Here is a 15421-nt window from a genome sequence, read left to right as displayed (position 1 = left end):
TCCAAACAGTATCAAAGGCTTTAGCAAAATGTACGAATGCACAGAACAGTTTCTTTTTCTTATTTTTCAAAATACTAATAAGCATGTAGATAACAAAAAAATTATCTGTAGTAGAATAACCTTCTCTGAAACCAGCTTGATTCTGACATAGTAAACAAAAATCATCGGAAAATGTATTCAAACGTGAATTCAAAATAGAAGTAAATAATTTCCCAAAGCAGCTTATAACTGTTATAGGTCTAAAATTGCTAGGATCATGTTTGTTACTTTTATTTTTAAATAAAGGTATTATATTTCCAGAAAGCCAATTTTAAGGGATAGTTCCACTGTCAAATATAATATTAAAAAGTTTCACAAACACCTGTGACATAACACTAAAAGAGTGTTTTAAATATTCATTTACAATCATAACCAGAGGATTTATTAATTTTTTTTAACTTTCTCAAAGATTTTTCAATTTCCTCTTCTGTAATAGGTGAATTAAATATAACATTTACATCTTTTACATTGTTCTGATTTTCTTAAACAATCTCTAAGACTTCATTTTCAGAATTTCCTAAATTTAAATTCTTAAAATAATCAAACAAAATATTAATATGTACACATGGATTGTTTCCCCTTTTACCACCGTTTAAAATCTTGCAGTATTCTTTCGGGTTAATCGATTTTAAGTTTTTTATCTTGTGTCTAATTTTCTTTCTATGTTTACGAATGCTCTTATCCATTACTCGCTTAGAACTCTTTTCTAGTTTCAGTCAGAAGTGATAATTTAATTTAGAATAAAAGGTAAGAGAAAAATATAAAACAGAAACCTTAGGAATGTTAATCTTTCAAAATATCTTTTTCGTGCATGAGTTATTTTTTGTTTTGTTTTGAGCAGTCTTAAAAGAAACTTTTATTACTTTTTTCCTGTTATGTCAACATTTATTGGGGGAGGTTGTATATTTATTACCCATAAAACAGACAGAGGTTTGACAATCATGCATGTCACCCGTAATTACATTTACATGTAAAAATTTCCCTATTTGGATCCAGATTTAAAAACAGAATGAAGAGGGTTTCTCCTGTTTCTTAGCGAGTAAGCAAACATTTAGTATTTCCGACAATGTACATGTATTGTTTATATCCTACAATTTAAATCTGGCTTTAAGGTTTAAACTCTGACTTATGTATTTAATTATTTTGAAGGCAAAATGAAAAGTATGTCTTATCAATAACCATGATGAAATAATTGTTTTTCCATTATTGAATCGTGCATTATTTGTGTATTGGATTACTTGATTTTCATCTCTATTTGTTGACTGACACATGACGAAATAGTTAAATTTAAATATTTTACAAAACCGTTGTCATTATCAAAAGATTAAAATCGACTGATTAAATGAATAAGAGAGTTCAATTATTATCGGCGATGTCGAAATTAGCCGTCAGTAATAAACCATCAGTAAGCGTCAAAACAGCTAACAAAATGTGTTTATTAAGTATGTTTAAAGTATATGATGTATATTGTATCTAATCAGCCCTTCTGTATTTCACTGTTGTTTTTTTTTTTTTATTTATTCAACAAATTTCGCTTGTCCAGGTGTCTATAACGATGATGTCCACACCATAAGAAGTTTGTTAATTGCGTGCCGTGTGCAGAACGTCGCCCCTCTTCTAAAAAAGGACGGTATAAAAACTATTTTTCATATAAAATCTTGCAAACGATTGTAGTCCAATTATAACACTCGTTACATTGTTCTTTGGTATATTTAGAATCCATAATAAACCTTAATTATCTGGAAAATGAGATAATGAATTATCTGACGGTATTTTTTTTAAATATAATCTGGCAAACGATTGTCGTCCAATCAGAACACTCGTTACATTGTTCCTTGGTATATTTAAAACTAAATTATCTGGAAAATGAGATAATGAATTATCTGAAATTCAGATAATCAATTATCTGGAGATAAATTAGGATTATCTGAAAATCGTTCAGATAAACCTAGCTTTTCTTAATATTTTCAAATAAACCGGGATTTTCTCCAGATAATGAATTTTCTGTATTATCTGAGATAAACTAGGATTTTTTCGAATTTGAATTAAGCTGAGATAATCTAAGTTTATCTGAGATAAACCGGGATTATCTCAGATAAACCTAATTTATCTGAGATAATCTAAGATTAATTAATAAAAGTGGTTCAGGCGTGCCATACATATCAGTGCATTTCAATTTAATTTTCATGGTAAAATTTCATAAAACAAAAATTCTGCAAAAAATGCGACAGAATTGTTAATTTTTTTGCGCAATAATCAAAACTTGCATTTGGAAATATTTTATATGAATTAAACAGGATTTTTCTCACAATTGTAAAAATCTAAAATGACAAAATCAAAATAATAAATGCACGCAATAATTTCTGAATTTACATTATATTTTCATATATTTTTTTTAATTTGAACAGCAACATCATAAAAGGATTCTTAAAAGAATAGTCAAAATCAACCTAAGGACAACTTTAGTGAAAAAACTTCATTTAGTTAATAGTTGGTTTCCAGGTAACATGTGCAATATTAGTATCTCTATGGGACATCATAGTATAAATACATAACATGTGAAATATTTATATATCTCTATAGCATGTATAGGACATTGTAGTAATACATAACATGGGAGATAGCGTCATAAAATAAATCTATTTTACAGTAAAACCTGGCTCATTTATTACCTGTGAAGAATATCTGGGACTAGAACTGGAACCTGAGATTTCTCTGGGACTATTTTTGCCATCACTGAGTGAACTGTCTTGGTCCACATTAGGGGATTTTCTATGTGTATCTGTGCCTGAAAGGATAAAATATTTAATATTGGTGTAATATGCCACATGGTTTACCAGAAAAAAAAATAATAGTCATTTTTTTTGTTTTTGACTGAATTTGTTATACATTCATTTCTGTGAAGAGTTATTTCCTCTTTAGGTGATATGGGAGTCTAAATAAAAAATGATAGAATTTTTTCATACTTTGCCAAAACATAATTTTTATTGATACATGTTCATAAATATAACTAGAGGCTCTAAAGAGCCTGTGTCGCTCACCTTGGTCTATGTGAATATTAGACAAATGACGCAGATGGATTCATGACAAAATGTGTTTTGGTGATGGTGATGTGTTTGTACATCTTACTTTACTGAACATTCTTGTTGCTTACAATTATCTCTATCTATAATGAACTTGGCCCAGTAGTTTCAGAGGAGAAGATTTTTGTAAAAGATTACTAAGATTTACGAAACTAGAGGCTCTAAAGAGCCGGTGTCGCTCACCTTGGTCTATGTGCATAATAAACAAAGGACACAAATGGATTCATGACAAAATTGTATTTTGGTGATGGTGATGCGTTTGAAGTTCTTACTTTACTGAACGATTTTGCTTCTTACAATTATATCTATAATGAACCGTTGGTTTTCCCGTTTGAATGGTTTTACACTAGTAATTTTGGGGCCCTTTATAGCTTGTTGTTCGGTGTGAGCCAAGGCTCCGTGTTGAAGGCCGTACTTTAACCTATAATGGTTTAATTTTTAAATTGTTATTTGGATGGAGAGTTGTCTCATTGGCACTCACACCACATCTTCCTATATCTATTTGCCCATTAGTAACAGAGAACTATATTTGGTAAAAATTTACATAAATTTACCAAATTAATGAAAATTGTTAAAAATTGACTATAAAGGCAATAACTCCTTAAGGGGTCAATTGACCATTTAGGTCATGTTGACTTATTTGTAGATCTTACTTTGCTGAACAGTATTGCTGTTTACAGTTTATCGCTATCTATAATAGTATTCAAGATAACCAAAAACGGCAAAATTTCTTTAAAAATTACCAATTGGAGGGCAGCAACCCAACAACCAGTTGTCCAATTCATCTGAAAAATTCAGGGCAGATAGATCTTGACCTGATTATAAATTTTACCTTGTCTAATTTGCTCTAAATGCTTTGGTTTTTGAGGTATAAGCCAAAAACTGTATTTTACCCCTATGTTCTATTTTTAGCCATGGCAGCCATCTTGGTTGGTTGGACGGATCAACGGACACATTTTTTGAACTAGATACACCAATGATGATTGTGGCCAAGTTTGGTAAAATTTGGCCAAGTAGTTGCAGAGGAGAAGATTTTTGTAAAAGTTAACGACGACAGACGCAAGACGACAACGGACGCCAAGTGATGAGAAAAGCTCATTTGGCCCTTTGGGCCAGGTGAGCTAATAAAAATGATAGGTCACCGCATATTTTTTTAAGCTACAGGTTGTGACAAAATGACACTGACAAAATGACACAATTTGAATGGATAATACAGGAAAAAACAAAAGTTTGTGATTAGAAGCTAAACTAAATGATTGAATTGTAAAATAAATTACGAGAAGATTGTTTTTATGCAATGTTTTCAGAATATAAAAATTAAAGATAGGGTCACCATGTGTTTTTTTTCAGCTACTATACAAAATAACAATATTCCATGTAGATTCCTTCAGAAAATGCACTATTTCAGAGTTATCTCCCCTTAAAATGCCAATTTAAAAACATTATAAATCTAGCAAAAAACAATTCATACTTTTAAAAATATAAAAATTTATAAGTTATAATCTTGTAAATTTGTTGTTTAAAATGAAAATTCACATTAGTTATCTGCATTCCTGCATTAAATTTTGCTAATTTGATTGAAAATCTAGACTTAAGATTCTCTGTTTTTTACAATCTAAGATGGCGAAAGACAAATGAACCCTAAAAAGCTTAAATATACCTTTGCTTGGGTATCTACCTGAATTTCTATTTATTTTGTATGCACCTTAATTTTCTTTTGATTGTTAAGATCATAAACATGGTAAAGAATAAATAAATGAATAAACAGCAATGACTTAAAAGCATGGATAAGATGACTATCTGCTTACCATATCCAGATGGAGTTGTTGCCCTTGATGTAGACCTGTTTTGAGAATCATTAGGAATAGGTGTACATGGAAAACTGTACCCATTCTGTTTCTCAAGGATCTCTTGGAATTCATTCCTGTAAAAAACATGCAACTTATTCCTAGAAAACAACCTCCTTTATACATGGACTGTCTTTAGGTACATAGTACATTTAAAACTCTTGTTTTTCTCTGGTTTGCTTAAAAAAAAAGCACCACACGATGACTTTTGAACTTGTGCAATTTAACATGCTTGAAAAAAAAAAAAATCCGATTTATATGGTTTCAGGCATCAATAGATATGTAAATTATAGATTTTTTTATGTTTTTTTGTTGTTGTTGTAGCAAATCTGTTTCTCTAATGATTTTTCAGGCAAACTTGTTCGGTCTTTTTGAATGATCTGCAAAAAGATGTGCTCTCTCTATGTGAGGTCATCGGGCATGGTTGCCTTTTTTCAGACTGTCATAATAGGAATTCATAGGAAAGCAAGAAAATTCGACATCATAATCATATTTAAACCAATGATGATCCAAGGTCAACCGAACCACACATGAATTAAACTTTTATACAATGGGTGCAGAAAGGTATAAATTTGCAAAGAATTAGAGAAATATATATATATGTATTATATAAACTATAACTTGCGTTAAATTCTGAAAACAGACATTTTAGCACTAATCAATCTCAATTTCTAATATGGCAATTAATTAATTAATGCATGGAATAGTTTTATTAACTTATGCTTAATAAGTTTTTCTCGATATCAAATGATCTGAATATATATTGTGTTACTTTAATCATAATGTTTGACTGTTAGTGTAGAAGCAAGCTAATAAAGCACTTTTACTGTTTTTTCCAACCATTGATGCATATATATACCTCTAAAATTTATATTATAAATATAATAATTAAATGCATAGAAAATATATATACATTGAATTAACATAATGCAAACACTTAAAAAGATTTCAGCAATATTTTAAACAATAGTAAAAGTCAAAACAAACAAATCAAATAAATATCAGGGTCTCTTTTCACAAAAAAAAAATCATACAACAGAACAAAATAAAATGAAATGTTCAGGACTTAAAAAGTTTTATTTTTCCTGTAAGATTTTTTAGTGAAATAAGTCACAGGAATACAGTGATAATTCATACTCTATAAGCATGACAAGTTATTTTTAGAATTCCCATCATACCTTGCTATTTGATCTCTACAAATCACCATGACTACATGATTAGTAGCTGAAGCCTGACGCAGTATAGCTACCGCCCTGTAAACAAATTTAATAGTGAGTTATAATAGAAATATACAAAGTTTTTACCTTGAACATCATGCACCTGTTCTGTAAATAAATATTACAGTATAAATTTTGTTTTCTTTCCAAAAATCAAAAATGTTAAGGACTATTCCATTAAAATGTATGTTGGAGGGTAAGAAAGGACTTTCAAAATATCCCTACAACCCCAGAATTTTTTTTTTATAAATTTTGCATATTGGTTATAGATAGATACATACTGAAAAAGGACCCATGACCTTCATTCAATCATTAACTTCCTTTCATACCTGCTCATACATGACATACATTTTAATGGACATGATGGAATAGCCCAAATTAAAATAATACTTTATTTCTCTACCGTGTCTACAATGTGTTAACAATTTTAAATAAAATATAGCAATTAAATTTTTTATTTACTTTCTTAAACTATCATACTTAAGTAAAATAACAACCAGATGCTCCGCAGGGCGTAGCTTTATACGACCGCAGAGGTTGAACTCTGAACGGTTGGGGCAAGTATGGACACAACATTCAAGCTGGATTCAGCTCTAAATTTGGATTGTGATTAAATAGTTGACACATCATAGGTTTCTGACACAGAATGAATGTGTTCTAATGAAATTAAAATGTTTGTTTTCTCTTAGAGCAATTCACTATGCTGTTGAATATTATTCCTCTCAAAAAAAATGTTTGAAGAAATTTTCTTTTTATTTATGAAATTTCAAATGAGAAAATTGAACCAAATTTTTTTAATCACATCCCCCTTTCCCTTATTCCAAAACTAATCTCAATTAAAATTTCTAATGGAGTTTGCAACAATTACTACTCATTTAAATACATCATAAAATATTATGATGTAAAAAAAACTGCTTGTTATCACTGAATGGTAAAGATTATTTTAATTTATCAGTTGGTAGTAAAAAGTGAATATACATTGTATATTGTATATATAACAAAGATTTAAGTTGATTCTGGTCAAAGAAAGATAACTCCAAATAAAAAAAATTCTTACAATTAGATATTTCTTGCTGACTATTCTGGACAAAGAAAGATAACTCTAATTAAAAACAAAATTGCTATTTCACAATATTTTGCAATAAGATATTTCTTGCCATTGCGCAATACTGTGCAATTGAAAAGACTTGCTATTGCACAAAACTTAATATAATAATTTTAGATCCTGATTTGGACCAACTTGAAAACTGGGCCCAGAATCAAAAATCTAAATACATGTTTGGATTCAGCATATCAAAGAACCCTAAGATTTCAATTTTTGTTAAAATCAAACTAAGTTTAATTTTGGACCCTTTGGACTTTAATGTAAACCAAATTGAAAACAAGACCAAAAATGAGGAATCTACATACACAGTTAGATTTGGCATATCAAAGAACCCCATTTATTCAATTTTTGATGAAATCAAACAAAGTTTAATTTGGACCCCAATTTGGACCAACTTGAAAACTGGGCCGATAATCAAGAATCTAAGTACATTTTTAAATTCAGCATATCAAAGAACCCAACCGATTAATTTTTTGTCAAAATCAAACTAAGTTTAATTTTGGACCCTTTGGACCTTAATGTAGACCAATTTGAAAACGGGACCAAAAGTTAAAAATCTACATACACCGTTAGATTCGGCATATCAAAGAACCCCAATTATTCAATTTTGATGAAATCAAACAAAGTTTAATTTTGGACCCTTTGGGCCCCTTATTCCTAAACTGTTGGGACCAAAACTCCCAAAATCATTACCAACCTTCCTTTTATGATCATAAACCTTGTGTTTAAATTTCATAGATTTCTATTTACTTATACTAAAGTTATGGTGCGAAAACCAAGAAAAATGCTTATTTGGGTCCCTTTTTGGCCCCTAATTCCTAAACTGTTGGGACCTAAACTCCCAAAATCATTACCAACCTTCCTTTTGTGGTCATAAACATTGTGTTTAAATTTCATTATTTTCTATTTACTTAAACTAAAGTTATTGTGCGAAAACCAAGAAAAATGCTTATTTGGGCCCTTTTTTGGCCCCTAATTCCTAAAATGTTGAAACCAAAATTCCCAAAATCAATCCCAACCTTTCTTTTGTGGTCATAAACCTTGTGTCAAAATTTCATAGATTTCTATTAACTTAAGCTAAAGTTATAGTGCGAAAACCAAGAAAATGCTTATTTGGGCCCTTTTTGGCCCCTAATTCCTAAAATGTTGGGACCAAAACTCCCAAAATCAATACCAACCTTCCTTTTGTGGTCATAAACCTTGTGATAAAATTTTATAGATTTATATTCACTTTTACTAAAGTTAGAGTGCGAAAACTAAAAGTATTCGGACGACGATGACGACGACGACGACGCCAACGTGATAGCAATATATGACGAAAATTTTTTCAAAATTTGCGGTCGTATAAAAATACCAAACTACAAAGAAAATTCAAAACTAGTTTTTAAATTAAATTACTCATCATGCTAATATGTCAACATGGTCAAAGAGCATTTTATTACCTTAAACAATAATCATGATAATTATGATAATTCCTATTCTGAAATTTGTAAGAATGGAACTTCTCTGATTTATTTTGTGTATCAATGGTTTTAAATACAAAGGTAATTTAAGTTTGCTCTTTTACATTCAAAATTCCAAAGTTTTTTATTAGGTGTGCATACATGTAGTTCTTTAAAAATATCATTATTAATTATTCAACTAGTGCTAGAATAAGGAAATGAACAGTCATTTTGGGGCACTTTATAGCTTGTTGTTTAGTGTGAGCCAAGGCATTGTGTTGATGGTCATACTTTGACATAAAATGGTTTACATTTTACATAAATTATAAGCAATCTGTAAAAGTCTTATAAAATCCTTGTTATTAATTTATAGCTTTAGCGCACACTTAAACTTGTCAATAATAGAGCTATGAAAAAATCAAGGGAGAACATTTTCCCGCCAAAATTTCAATGGCTAATATCTAGAAAACAAGCACATTGACCTATATTATTTTTTTGGTTTATTTAATAATCCCCTATCAATATATACTAGTGTTATATTGAAACTTAGTTAACCTCCTCAACTGAAAATGTCATGTTTGTTGACAAGGAGATTTTACTTTGATGGCAGGGGTTGTCATTTGATTTGTACTAACATGAGCAAGCTGCAGGTGCCACAAATGGAGCAGGATCTGCCTACCATTTTCGGAGCACCTGAGATAACCTCCAAATTTTGGATGAAGTTGATGTTGCTCAGTTTTTAGTTTTCTATGTTGTGTTTTGTTAACTATTGTTTGTCTGATGGTAATTTTATTTTCTAGCCATGATGTTGTCAGTTTATTTTTGACTTGTGAGTTTTAATGTCCCTTTGATTTCTTTTGCCTCTTTGTTTCATAGATGTATTTCTGACAACACTTTTTCTCATAAGGCATATATATATTTAAAAAATAAAAGCATTGGCAAGCTATGATTAGAAAAAATATTGTCACTCTACCTCTCATTTGTAACACCTTCCAAACTTTCATCATTAACTCTCAATACATGGTCACCTGCCTGCAGACGACCTGAAAGAAAAAGAAAAATCTAGATCACCACTAAATCATAAATTATTAAGATACACATGTTAAGAGATAACCTCAAAAGCATTTAAAACTATAGTGCAGAAAATATCAGCTATTTTATAGCCTTTAAAGAGGTAGATCATGATATATAAAGATAAAATTCTTTCAAATTTCATCCCAGCATTATTATTTATTTGGAAATTTGTGTGTACTAAGTCTCATTTTGTAGAAATTTTGAAAATAATCTGATTAAGAATAATTAGTGTGAAGAAACCCTGCTGTGTAACACATCGTGTGATGTATCCCTGCTGAGTAATTCTACACATGGTGTGAAGAAACCCTGCTGTGTAATTTCTACACATGGTGTGAAGAAACCCTGCTGTGTAATTTTCACACATAGTGTGAAGAAACTGTGCTGTGTAATTTCTACACATGGTGTGAAGAAACCGTGCTGTGTAATTTCTACACATGGCGTGAAGAAACCCTGATGTGTAACTTCATGGTGTGAAGTAACCCTGCAAAGTAAAACTCCAACTTACCATCAATATCAGCCAGTCCTCCTGGTAAAACTCTCTTCACAAAGATACCATTGTCTTGTCTGCCATCTAAACTACAGCCACCACAGATCTTTATACCTGAAAATAATTTAATTTGGATGTAATGTGTCTTCCAATTGGCTGACATCGTTTTGTTTATTAGCTCAAAGACATACTTTAGTCATGTAAAAGTGATGTCATCAATGTTTTTTCATGATTCACTCCAGTTTAAAATGGAATTTAGCATTAAATTATACAAAATGACTGTAATATTTTTTCTGTCTATTTGAATAAAATAAAAAAATGTGGTGCATACTGTTAAATAACCTGCTATGTGCTTTATTCAGTGTGCACCACATTTTTAATGTTTTTTCTTCGAAGACAGATAAAATATTACAGTCATTCCTTAAATAAAATCACAGTTTGAATGACTTCAGAATTTGGCCTGTCATGAAATGTTTTAGGATTCCATGTGTTACATAGACATCTCAATCCTATATATTGGTATGGCTTTTTCCATGTGTTCCATAGACATCCCAATCCTTTAAGTTGGTATGGGTTTTTTCCATGTGTTCCAGAGACATCTCAATCCTTTATTTTGGTATGTTTTTTTTCCCATGTGTTCCATAGACATCTCAATCAGTTATTTTGGTATGTTTTTTTTCATGTGTTCCATAGACATCTCAATCTTTTATTTTGGTATGGTTTTTTTTATCCATGTGTTCCATAGACATCTCAATCCGTTATTTTTGTATGTTTTTTCCCCATGTGTTCCATAGACATCTCAATCAGTTATTTTGGTATGGTTTTTTCCATGTGTTCCAGAGACATCTCAATCCTTTATTTTGGTATGTTTTTTTTCATGTGTTCCATAGACATCTCAATCTTTTATTTTGGTATGTGTTTTTATCCATGTGTTCCATAGACATCTCAATCCGTTAATTTGGTATGTTTTTTTTTCCATGTGTTCCATAGACATCTTAATCAGTTATTTTGGTATGGTTTTTTTCCATGTGTTCCATAGACATCTCAATCAGTTATTTTGGTATGGTTTTTTTCCCATGTGTTCCATAGACATCTCAATTCTTAATTTTAGCATGTTTTTTTTTTACATGTGGACCATAGACATCTCGATCCTTTATTTTGGTATGTTTTTTCCATGTGTTCCAGAGACATCTCAATCCTTTATTTTGGTATGTTTTTTTCCATGTGTTCCATAGACATCTCAATCCTTTATTTTGGTATGGGTTTGTCCCTCCAATTATTTTAAGCCACACTCGTTTCAAAGCTACTACTAATCTCACTTAACATGTTTAAAAAGTGACTTTACTCCACACATGCCAGAGACCTTTGCATCCTTTATTGTATTATCTATGGTACAGTAAATTCAGAAATTATTGCCATGTTTTTATCACTGGGAAAAATGCAACAGGGCTATAATGGTAATAAATCAAACTTTGAAATTTTTATATGAATAGCTATGGAAAAGTCTACCAACTATACCAGTGTTTCAGCAATAAAGAAATAGCAGTACATTTGTTTATCTTTATTAACCCTTTCAACGCTACACAAAAAAATAGAAAAATGGTTGCTGCTGCTGCATTTTTTGTGTGTTCATTCATTAGAACAGTATATTCCTTTTCAGACTGCTGTATCTATTTTATTATAAGAGATACAGAGAAAGTTATTGCATGAAAAATGCTCAGGAGAGCATGAACTGTAATGTTAGGCAGTTATTTCAGTAAATTTTTTATCAGGTTACCTGCATTTTCAGGTAATTAACAGGTAAAAAGTGTAATTTATTACATTTGTGTTGAAATTTGAATAAAAACTACTTTTAGTCTTCATCTATTTTGTTGTTTTATCTGCCATATAATAAAGAAGACATCAATTGCCCGATTCCGTAGCGCATTGCACCATACACAACGGATTATGTAATCGTGGCACAAATCAGTGGCTCCATTCTAAAAATTTTAAGTCAACCTCCGTTTTCACCCCTTTTTCTACGTCTCGTAATGATCGATCAAATCATATTTCCCACACGAATTGAATGTAATAAACAAATTGAGGTAACAAGAAACCTTTTAACTAATCCTTGTTGTAAGTTTCCCCATAGAAATGCTGAAATATTTCCATATTTACAGCTTCGTTTCCGATTTCCGCCATTTGTATTTGTCAAAATATTTGTTTTTATTTTCCTTCAATTTTCCTTCTACTGCATGATTTTACAATAAAAAATTGCCTGGATTTCAAGCGCAAATGAGACCTTGTATATCCTCGATTCATAAAAGGAAAAATTAGAGAGGACCTGAATGAAAAACGAATGGTTTAAGAGTCCTTATGAAAAATCGTTGTCATCGCGGCATATGCCGCGAATAGCAGTGGCGGACGGCGTATGTCATCGCGGCATATGTTGTGTATAGCGTTGAAAGGGTTAAACTGAACTCAAGAGTAAATATTTAAAAGTATTTGTATCATAATACAGCATTTATTTTGTTAAAAAACCATGGTTTAGTTTAAAGATTGATATGTTATTCCAATTAAAAGAATCATGAAGTACTTTGTGCTAGTAACTTCATGTAGATAGGCAGAGCTTGGCTATGGTTTAATCTGATATTTTTCATGTTATACCATGATTTAAACTCCGCCTCTTTGTAACAACTGCATGTGACTGACAGTTAAGTGAATGCATGTGGACAAGGCTTTCTGAATGAACAAGCTGATTTTTGAAAAATTGACTGGATCGATTTTCTTGTGCACGTGCTAAGCAAGGGGCTACAACGACACCCCACTTTTTATTGGATAAAAATCACCAGGCCACTTTTAAATGATGTCACAAAACATATATACCACATATTACTCATTAAGCTTACACTATGTAACTAAACGTATTTAAACAACGAATCCACAGGATGAGTTCATTTAACAATGTTCACTCTTAAATAGCGTGGTACATATAAAACTTATTTCATTTATAATAGGTTCAATAGTTGAAAAAAAATAGAGTTTAATTAGCAGTTTTATTAACACCCTTGTCATACATGTCATATATACATTGTATAAACCATGTGTGAGGTATTTATTAACAAGAAAGCTGTAAACATGGTGAATGTGAAAGAACAATTTAATATTTAAAGTATAATTCATCTGAGCTTAATCAAAGTGCTTGTAAGCACTGAATGGTAAAATTTCTTTTTTAAAATTTTTAAAGTAGGGAGTGGGTCTTATTAAGGTATTTATAATGGTGACATGGGTTTGCCTATTTTTTTGTAAGTGTGACATGTGAAAGTTTAATCATTGTCGTAAAAACAGGAAATGAGGTAGAGCAGGACCTGGGAAGTGACAAAAAAATGGGAATTGCTTACGTACATAGTGTAAGCTTACAATTTTTCATGGATTTCATGGGTAAAGGTTAAAAAAAGATTTAAATGATCAAAGTTTTACAAAAAAAGTCCTATTGGCTTACACATGTTACAAGTATGCTGACTTTGGCATAACCATGAATAAAAAATATCTGTGAAAGTGCTATTTTTCTCAGTCCACAAAAAATAAATGAATCTACAGTATCATTGAGGGGGGTGGGGGTTTGGAGGAGGGGTCGGAGGGTCCTGATCCAAAAAATCCCGGGCTTAAAAACATAAAATACCTAGGTCCTAATTTTAGTCAAAATTAAATCCCAACATCCCGAAATTTCGAAAAAAAAATTAAATCCCTAATCCTGAAAGGGTCAATTCAGAAATCCAGAGGTTTAAAACACCTGATCCCAACGTCCTTAAAAAGGTCCTGCCCCCCCTCCCTACGTCAATAAATTCTTACCAAGACCTTTAGAGCAATCATCAAACTCTATCTCCTCTGCAGCTCTAGATACTTCATCCTCATCATTACTGAAATGTAAACTGAAAAATCTCATCATGTAAAATATTACATAACAATTCATTGAACAAGCACAAAAGACAGAATCCTATAAGAACGAACATGTATTGCAAGATATCTATAAAACATAAAACATCCTTTCTTGAATATTAATTTTTGTGATGTTGACCCTTCAATATATATGTAATAAGTCAACATCACTAAAATTAATATTTGAACAACTTGAGCAATAAAGATTAGCATGATTAGTGAAATTATTTCTGTGGATTTATGAATTGTTATATAATTTGTTCTCCTTATTTTTTTATTTCAGCATGTTGATGATGTTCAGTCTTTCCATTCTAAAATTATTTCATTAATGCAATTTTTTTAATTTATTTTTTTATCAAAGATGAATATGAAAAAGAGAATAAAGTCAGGGAATGTGTCAAAGAGACAACAACCCAATCAAAGTGCAGAAAAAAGCCTAAGGCTACCAATGGATCTTCAACATGTTTAATGCAGGAATAAAACCTGGCTCTAGCTGAGTTTTACACTGGTACAGTGACCTGCAGTTGTGCACATGTTTGTCCATTAGCATCTATACATCATTTGTACATCTTTAACATGTTTAATATTCACTTATTAGATAGCTAGGTGTTTAGTTGACAATCATACCACATCTCCTTATTTTCAAAATCATGTAAATAATGCTGAATGTATCATTGTGTACCACAGTCTTCACGACGAAATTTGAAATCTACAAGCCCAGAGCTCAATTTTTGAAATTTTTTGGTTATTCTGTTGGTCTGTAGATATGATTTTTACAGGCCCGAGAGCAATTTTACTAGCCTGAGCTGCCTGAGTTGCCACTCAGCGTGAAGACTGGTACCATACCATGCATACCTTAATCCATTTAAAAGTTCCTCTTTATCTAAAACTTGGGTTAGGCACACTGTCGTTGACATAATCTGTTTCAGTAAAGATCAACATCAGGACAAAATTTCCATGAAATAGTACAATGTACCTGAAAATTAAAAAAAATAACCACATAATGTTTAATAAGCTGATTATCATGTGACTTTTTGGAGAACTAAAATTTTGAGAAATAAAGGGGGGGGGAATAAATGCAATGAAATCTTACTGATCAGAGATTATATGATGATGTACCTCAAAGGTCAATTGAAATGGACAAGGTTTTCTTGTTTATATATACTTATACATTGCACTAATGCGATACATTCAACCTTCATAAAAATC

The 15421-nt window shown here is 31.0% G+C and overlaps 1 protein-coding gene across 2 annotated transcripts in view; it reads right to left on the bottom strand.

Moving 5' to 3' along the window:
• The window catches only part of LOC134696638 (syntaxin-binding protein 4-like), a 48324-nt gene that overhangs the window by 30410 nt on the left and 2493 nt on the right, over positions 1-15421 (bottom strand). Inside the window, exons 2-8 of one of the 2 annotated variants that reach the window (XM_063558551.1) lie at positions 15068-15188; positions 14126-14205; positions 10313-10408; positions 9707-9776; positions 6148-6222; positions 4931-5046; positions 2712-2827 (exon numbers count right to left, since the gene is read on the bottom strand). In XM_063558551.1, the coding sequence (XP_063414621.1) occupies positions 2712-2827; positions 4931-5046; positions 6148-6222; positions 9707-9776; positions 10313-10408; positions 14126-14205; positions 15068-15129 (615 nt within the window). In that variant the 5' untranslated portion in view covers positions 15130-15188. The remainder of the gene's footprint in view (positions 1-2711; positions 2828-4930; positions 5047-6147; positions 6223-9706; positions 9777-10312; positions 10409-14125; positions 14206-15067; positions 15189-15421) is intronic. The other variant, XM_063558552.1, reaches the window with a different exon arrangement.

The sequence above is a fragment of the Mytilus trossulus genome, chromosome 14 (genome assembly GCF_036588685.1).
Source record: "Mytilus trossulus isolate FHL-02 chromosome 14, PNRI_Mtr1.1.1.hap1, whole genome shotgun sequence".
In the NCBI taxonomy this organism is placed as follows: Eukaryota; Metazoa; Mollusca; class Bivalvia; order Mytilida; family Mytilidae; genus Mytilus; species Mytilus trossulus.
The sequence above is the reverse complement of the archived record's forward strand: the minus strand, read 5'-3'. Positions and strand labels throughout refer to the sequence as shown.